The 8345-nt window shown below is 47.2% G+C and overlaps 1 protein-coding gene across 1 annotated transcript in view; it reads left to right on the forward strand.

Moving 5' to 3' along the window:
* ZNHIT6 (zinc finger HIT-type containing 6) overlaps positions 1-1208 on the forward strand; it is a 32768-nt gene extending 31560 nt beyond the window's left edge. The window contains exon 10 of the mRNA XM_035890647.1: positions 309-1208. Within this exon, the coding sequence (XP_035746540.1) occupies positions 309-394 (86 nt within the window). The 3' untranslated portion in view covers positions 395-1208. The remainder of the gene's footprint in view (positions 1-308) is intronic.
* Positions 1209-8345: the final 7137 nt, after the last annotated feature.

The following is an 8345-nucleotide window of genomic DNA, read 5'->3' on the forward strand; positions in this document are numbered from 1 at the left end:
ATTCGCCGTGGATGAAGAGGAAGAGTTTTGTGGGTGATAAATACTCTGCTGCCCTACTTGACTGAAAGACTAAGGCTTAAAAACTAAAATAAACTCTCAACAGTCTCTTGCTTTCTCCTTCAACAACGAGGTCCTACTCAGGGCTTTAGCCCATTTTATGAGACTGGTTATGTCTTAGGAAATAGCTGTCCTCAAGGACAGTGTGATTAATAGGAAAAGAAGATACGAAACTGCTTCTGTTCGATGAGCAAACAACGTTGCTGAAACTTAATTGCTTGTTTGTTTTTGTTTGTGTCCTACACCCTCAGATGCCAGTGAACCTGCAGACAACTCGGACAGTGAAAGTTCGTCCCATTCATCTGTGGAAGAAGGGGAAATTCGGGACAGTTCATGACGGTTCTTTGAGAGAAGAGGGTGGAATAAGCCTTTTTTTAATTATTTAATTAAATCTTTTTTTATACGACTGAGTTCTTAGAGGTTTGGTCTGGCTTCCATCACTAAAGGCAGCAGTTCCAAACTGCCTGCCTATTTTTGGATTTAGGAATACGTATTTAGGGTTGTAAATAAAGAGATAGGGAATTGCTGGTTCCAGAAAAAAAACTTATATTCTTATTTTATTGCACCCTTTTTCCATGTATCTTTAATGAATCAGAGTAACCCAAATTTAAGTTTCCAACTTAGTTTCAACAGTATATTTTTTCCTTTTACCCTAACAGCTCAGTGTCTGATTTCTGAGTTTAAATATTTGACCACATATTTGTGTTTATATGCGGATTTGCGTTTTAATGCTTAAACTTACTGAAAAAAAAATCCCACTGGTATTTCATTAGATTAATTTTCTTTTAAGGTATTTCCTTGTCATGCTGAGCTGCTGCAAATTATCTTACTTTACTTTTGATTTTAATCTTCTGCGGTGACATTTTGGGTGCCTGGTGCAATACATTTCTTTTTTTTTCTTACTTGGTTGCGTCTTCTTTAATGTGTTAAGGACATGTCAAACCATGTTTTCAGGGTAGCAAGGTGCTGTATGTTTAATCTTCTACCCTGATCCTTTAAATTAGCATGGGTTTTAAAATCAACGGATACATAGACTGTCACTAATGCTGATATATTGGACTGCTAAAGAATGCTTATGTTATGCATCTGGTATTAACTAGTTTGCCAACTGAAGCCAGGTATTGCAAATATTTGCTGGAATATCAACTAAATTTGCCTACTTAAAACCAAATAAACCTTAAAAAAGGAGTCCTGTGCTGTATCATCTGCTGACAATAGAAATCTGTTGTTAACTTCTGAGAAGATTTCTAGATGCCCGACCACTTACCCCTGCATCGAAGTCCCCCGTGGCTGTGGGGTCGGTTGGAGGACGAGACCAGTGTGTGCTGCAAGCAGTGTGAGAGCGGTGCCTGGGCCACTCTGCACGCTCACACCAGGGACTTCTAGGGAATCGGTGTTTGGGGTTAGTTTGCAAGGGTCTAGCTAAGTCGGCGTTGGTAAAGTCTTAAGGACGTGATGACTTTGTAGAGAGCTCTGCGAGGCTGTTGCTGCCATCGTTGTTCCCCCAGCCTGTTTGTCTCCTGCTCGGGACTAGCACCTTTGTGGCAACGGTTGGTGGCACGGGATGCACACCAAAATGCCATAAGGGGGTTTTTCAGTCGCAAGTGTTCTTCTTGCTGGTGCTGACCTTAAGACAACAGAAAGCAGTGAAGGAACTTGTTGAGGTAAGAGGGGTCTGTGACAGCGATGTGGGAGAGGGCTTGGGCTTCCAGACTCTCCGCCTGGGCTTCAGGGCACTAGGCTGTCGGTTCCTTGCCAGTCGTGCTGCATGGAGAGGATTTCTGAGATGTTCAGAGTTTTAGAAGTTATGTTTTTCACGCCTTTGCAAACAAATTGTCGTTAAAAAACTGTTCGCCGTGACATCTAGCTACATCTAGCTTGGAAAGAGCGTCAGAGCTCCCACGTGCTACTTTTTCTCACAGCCCTATCGCGTGTCCTTTCCCGTGTGTGTTTTGCAACCCCTGGTAAAACACTGAAATTTTTCTTCTTGCCCGGCGGTAGCCACCTGCGCTCTATTTTCTTTTTTGGTCATTGTTGGTCCTCTGCCCACCTCTTGTTTCAATGTTTGGTTTTTTTAACCCTTTTTAAAGGGTCAGGATTCCTAGCTATAGGTGCTGCTTTCATATTTTTTTTCAGTCCAGTGAAAGTGAATAATAAGCTTTTCCTAATCAGCGATTACTGCACGCTGACTTGGTAGCCACAAATTACTTTAAACCAGTCTTGAACCCGTTCGTAATAACACCCGTAAAAGAGCAGGACAGCAAAACTGCCATAATTCGTTTGCTAGAAAGTGTTTCATCTGGAGTGAAAGCGTGGCGTTCCTGTTACGATTCATAGCACACGGTGGAAATCGGGAGTGCTGCAAATATCCGTGGTGACCTGCGTGCGTGTGTGATGAGTCTGGGCCTGAGGAGGGCAGGTTTGTAATTTGCATTGCTCCCCTACGCTCTTGGAGGTGTTCGTTAATGGTATGAAAGGGGTTTGGTTTTTTTCCTTGCATAAAGCTAGTTTAAGCTTCCTTGTGAGCCAAGTGCAATCATAATTTGTTTTTAAATGAAGATGCCGTTAAATCTGTCCTGCAGATTTAAATCTTCACGTTAAAGAAGGCTTTAAAAAATTACTAAGGAGCAGTCCTGTGGCGGTTACTAGAACTGAAATTTCCCAAACAAAGCTGGGAATCGTCTTCCAGAGTTCAATCAAATCGAGAGTAAAAGGCCATGGTAGCATTTGCCATTCATTCCCAGGTCACTATTTACCTATTTTTATTTGGTTTTGGTAACGGTCACGCTGGTTGGAACGGTGGTGATTCAGCCAATGCAAGCCAAGATGCAACTCAAATATTTTTACGCAGTTTAGCAAAACGTGTTTGATTTTTGTTTATAAAACAGAATCAAAATAGCCTGGCTAAAAGCACGGCCTTACTGATGGCGGGTGCCCAGCGCAGGTCCTGCGACGGTGGGAATTCTTCAGGATGGTAAGGTTACAGATTTAATGGAAGTTTACGTGCGCTTTGGCTGGGCAGGTGGTTTTTAACACTTTGGTAGGCAGTTAGGGGGAGTTTATAATTCCTCCCTGAGTGACTTAACCCAGAACAAGCATCGCGTAAGAAACTGAAGGGGGAAAATACATCTTTAAAAGCTGTATTTTTAAATGTCTGGTCAAGCACTTGAAATGTCAAGACATGGAGCTGAGGCTGCCTGGAAAACTTCAGTTCTGTCCATTTTGAAAAAATACTGTAGTCATATTCTACGAGGATGCCACCAGGACGCTGCCTTGATTCAGCGCAGATGAAGTCTGTGAGTGGAGGCTGCGTGATGATGTTTTAATCTTCATCATTCAACACCAGCTTGCGTTGAGTGCTTGATTTTATGCCTACTATGCTTACTCATTAATTTTCCTCTATAAACTGCTCGTCACAGACGGAACAAGTGGGGTTTGTGTGTAGCGTCGTTCCGGCGTTTCTGTTAATGTTCAGGCTTTTCAGGTTTCAAACCCTGCACCCTCACCACGTGCTCGAGCGGAAGGGCCAGCAGCTTACAAAGCAAAGAGTCAAGGCTCTCGTCCTGAATGAACGTGCTACTTCAAGAAATGAAAAGCTTAATGAAGTCATCCCCTTCACAAGCTGTAAAGGACAAAAATAGAGCATAGCTAAGCACATAGCAATAGCGGAGAGGTAGGACTGAGTCAGCTGTGTGAGAGAACTTGGTTCTTGCCCTTTTTTGTAGAACTTCCTGGGAGTATGAGGCATAAGCAGCTGAGTTGTCACAGGTCAACAACGTTACCTCCCCTGTCAGCGTAACAAGCTGAGTTTTGAATGAACATACCCGAATCCTAGGTTTTGCTGTATTTATCGCCGCATTAGGAATTGTTGATCCGTAGAGGAAACGATGGTCGTGCTGCAGGATGCGTGGCTGGTGCTGGGTCTTGGAGGCGTGCGGGAGCGGTTTCTGTGGCTCCAGTTGAACACTGACGGTCGTGCTGCAGGATGCGTGAGTCTTGGAGGCATGCGGGAGCGGTTTCTGTGGCTCCAGTTGAACACCACCGGTTTACTTTGCACTGGGAGTAAAACTGCTGACCGTGCAGAACGCGCGCCCTAATCGACAAACGTACGTAAACGTCCAAGTTCACTGCAGTGCTGACGGGAAGCCCGAGCTCTGCGTCGTGTGCGAGCACGGCCGCGCTTCAGACCTTGCCCCGCCAGATACGGCTGTTCTCTGTTGACATCTGTAGGAACTGGGAACATATAGCACCTTGCGAGAGCGGGCTTTCAGGGAGCAAATACACAGCTGTGATGATGTAACTTCAGGCCCTATTTGGTCACAAACCTTTCATTCTGCTTTCTGAAGTCCCACGCTCTTTTCCTGAAAACATTTCTTCTTCCTCCCTCCTAAGGAAAAAATATCTTTTAATTTGTGTTTATGTCGTTGCTATGGCATTCAGTTAAACTGTATGCAGATGCAGGTTCTGTTAATAAGAGAGAAAAAAAAAAACAACTGTGTACTTCAGTGAACAAAGATTACCCTGTGTTTGTATTAAAATGTTGCTATGGCAGTGCATATGGTTTTATTTGGTGGAAATTTGTGGTGAAATGGAAGGAAGTCACATGTATGCAAGACAAACAAGAAACAGGAGCAAAACCAACTCGGAATAAATACTGAAACTGAAAGGGAAGTTGCAGATGACCTCTAAAACCAGGAAAAAACAAGGAGCGTTGTTTTGCTGCCTGTCTGCCCGTGATAAGAGCAGCATGTTCCCACTGCGTCCCGCCGGGTCTCAGTGACCCGTCGGACAGTGACTGAGCTCTCAACGGTGCTTTTATTGCGAGAGCTTCGCTCCCTCCTTGGCTCTCTGCATTGTAACGTTTTCTTTTGTTTTGTTTTGGAAGCGGAGTTCCGCTGGCTTGGCCTGATTTCACCACTGCCGAAAAGCATTGCCAGGCTATCTTACTGTAGTAGGCTTCTTGGCAGAAAAAATCAATAGAGTGGTAAAATGTGGAAAGCCACTAGAGCCTTGCCTGCCTTTGGGGCAAGGGGAAGCCTTTGTGGACTTGCTGGCTTCTACTAGTGATAGAAACAGTGGATTTTTATATTTCTTTTTTTTTTAACTGGTACTGTAGTCCTCGTATTTATCTCGTCCTTTTGCATTAGGCTGCTTTTTGCATCAGTTGTGTCAGTTTTGTGGGGTTGGGTGACAAGTCCGAGCAGGTTAAAAATAATCTGCCAAAGCAGCAGGGATAGAAATGAGAGGGGAGAGGGAGTCTTGATTTGGAGAATAAATTACCACGCTCGGAGCTGGCTGGTTCCCGCGTGATCCCAGCTGGTGGAGAAAGCAAAAGTGGTTTTAAAATCCCATCGCCACTTTCTTCCCGTCGCCCAAGTTCCGCCTCGAGGAGGAGGAAGAAAGGACTGCGAAAGCTGCTCGCTGCCTCGCCGCTCCTCGCTTCTCCACTTTCTGCTGAATCGTTTCGTAGCCCCAGAACTTGTCCGTTTTGCCAAGAGTGCCACCAGGGAGTAGGGATATGTCCAAGTGAGGTAAAAATTATTTGGTGGATGAGGTACAGACATGCAGGAAAAAGAGCGGACAGGGGTGGCGTTAAAAGCTTGCCTGAGGAGCCCCCATCACTTTCATACCTAAGCTCTCAGTGGGATCTCTTCGTTTCCTTTTTTTCCCAGTCCCTGCTTTCAGCTCTGCTTGGGCATCCGTATTGGTTTTAATGGGGTTGTTCCACTACAGCACAAGTATTGGCTTCTGTAGAGTAAAATACATTTTCCTGTTTTAAGTTCTCATCAACAGACTCGCTGTTTTTTATAGCCATGGCACCTTGATGTCTGTCTTTATCAAATCCATGAGCTAATTGGGATCTAACCTGCTTGGTTTGAGATGCTGAAGGAGATGAGTAGGTTCTCAGAAACTGGTGGTTTTGACTCGGGCGATCTGCTGGGCTCCTTTTGATCTGATGTTCAACCGTTGTTCTCGGGACACCGCTGGGCTATGCTGCTGACTGTTTATCTGACACTGTAACGGCGTCCCTTCATTCTTACCCAAACTGCCATCGTCATGAGGTTGAGTTGCTAACATACGTCTCCCAGCTAGATTCCCATCTGGGCAAATCTGCGCACCCTACCTGTCAGTTTCTTCTGCCTAGTAAGCAAAAACCTTTACAAAATCTTGCGTCATCTTTTCCTCCTGGACAGTGACTACGTTCTGTCCCATAAGTATACTTCCAAGACAGATGAAGTTCCTTATGTGGACGGTGCCTTGGGGTCTTTCAGGATCTTCTCCGATATAAATTGTGTATGTAGAAGTCGTAGCTCTGTAGTTTTTCTGGGGAAAAAAAAATCCTAGCATGCTGGATACCATCTATTCAGTTTCTTGGTGTTTGGCCTTTACAGGGTAACAGGCGCAGACGCTTGTTGTATCATCTTGTTGGTTGAAGTCCTCTTTTACAGGATTTCTATTTTCTAGGTACCAAGCCTCACTGCAGCTCAGGTGTTCATCAGTTGAAATGCATTTATAAGTGTCTGCACAGCTAGTTGTGTGTTACTGCTTTCACCACGGCACCTCCACGTTTCTCTGGGCTATTTTATACGTGGCAATGTAAGGTGGAGAAAAAATGGTGAAGATGAAAACAGGGACATGCCTACATCAAAAAAATGGGCTCGAGGCAGAGCAGCTGGTAAAACCACGCAGCCTTCCCTTGCTGTGGGCCTAGCACGCCGGGCATGGTGTGGAGATAGTTCCACTGACTAAACAGGAGTAAACTAAAATGTGCATGTGCATTGAAGTGCTTTTCTGCACTGGGGGTGCTGGTGGATGAAAAGCTGGACATGAGCTGGCAATGTGCACTGGCAGCCCAGAAGCCAACCCTACCCTGGGCTGCATCAGGAGAAGTGTGGCCAGCAGGTCGAGGGAGGGGATTCTGCCCCTCTGCTCTGGTACCAGAGACCTCTCTTGGAGCCCTGCATCCAGCTCTGGAGCCCTCAGCACAAGAAGGACATGGACCTGTTGGAGCGGGGCCAGAGGAGGGCTACAAAAATGATCCGGGGGCTGGAGCCCCTCTGCTATGAGGACAGGCTGAGAGAGTTGGGCTTGTTCAGCCTGGAGAAGAGAAGGCTGTGGGGAGACCTGATTGCGGCCGTTCAGTGCTTAAAGGGGGGCTGTAGGAAAGATGGGGAAAATCTTTTTAGCAGGGCCTGCTGTGACAGGACAAGGGGTCAGGGGGGTTGGGCTAGATGACCTCTAGGGGTCCCTTCCAACCCAAAACATTCTATGATTCTAAGATCAGCTCAGAAGGGACAGCATCGGGCAGGAGCAAGCCTCTGGTGCAAGACATTTAGCTGCTGCTGCTGCGTAGGTAGGTGGGTCTGACTTCCAACCCTGAATGCCTGCCTGCTGCAAACGTTCTTGTTTCAGTCCTCAAGACCTGTGCAGCTGTAGCTGAGAAATTCTCCCTGCCTACCCCAACCTGTGGCAGAGCTCCTTCTCTGCAGCCTGGGGGGGACTGATGCAGTTTCAGTGGCTGGTGAGCACAGGAAATCCTCCCGCAGCAATCCCGCCCGCCCACGGTGTCACTGCCTGTTCCCACGCAGCCCATGCACCACCTCGGCTTCCCGCCAGTAGCGGGGAGATGGGCCCAATTCCCAGAAGGTGTCCACCGGGGGGTCGGGCAGCCCGGTGGGCAATGCTTTGCTGTGGATGTATATATGGAGTACAGGGGTTTGCATGGCTCCGCTCAGCGAGGGCTAATGAAAAGCGCGGCTGCCGTGCTGTCGGTAGGATCTTGGCTCTTCCTCCATCCACTGCTCGTGCAGGAGAGCGAGCTAGCAGCATCCCAGGAGAGGGGATTCAATGTAATCGTGGAAGTCCCATTTTCTGCATACTCCTGCTTTTATTTTGTTTCCTGGGATGCAGCACTTAAGGAAGCAGAAACTTTGTCTTCGCTGTGTTGCCTTCGTTAGTAGGGAAGATTTTGTACGTAACCCTGATGCTGTGGTGGGTACCACCATCAAACCCTTGTAAATAAGTGCGTCGAGCGCACGACTACGCCTTCCTTCAGTCCCACAACCATACTTTGACAAATGCTCTTTTTGGTGGCAGCGCCGGATTCAGCCAACTGCCCCCTGCCGCCGCGCTCCATCCTCGGGCGACCCCAGCGCTTGCAGCAGCTCAGCAGCTTGGAGGGCTTGCGTGACAGATCGGGGCAGACGAAGGGCCGGGGCGGGAGGGGGGGGGCGGCGCGGCCGAAGCAGGGCTGCTGCGGAGGGGGAAGCGCTGAGGCCCGGGTCTCC

Source organism: Egretta garzetta, unplaced genomic scaffold (genome assembly GCF_000687185.1).
Source record: "Egretta garzetta isolate BGI_Z169 unplaced genomic scaffold, ASM68718v1 scaffold43, whole genome shotgun sequence".
NCBI classification, from domain to species: Eukaryota; Metazoa; Chordata; class Aves; order Pelecaniformes; family Ardeidae; genus Egretta; species Egretta garzetta.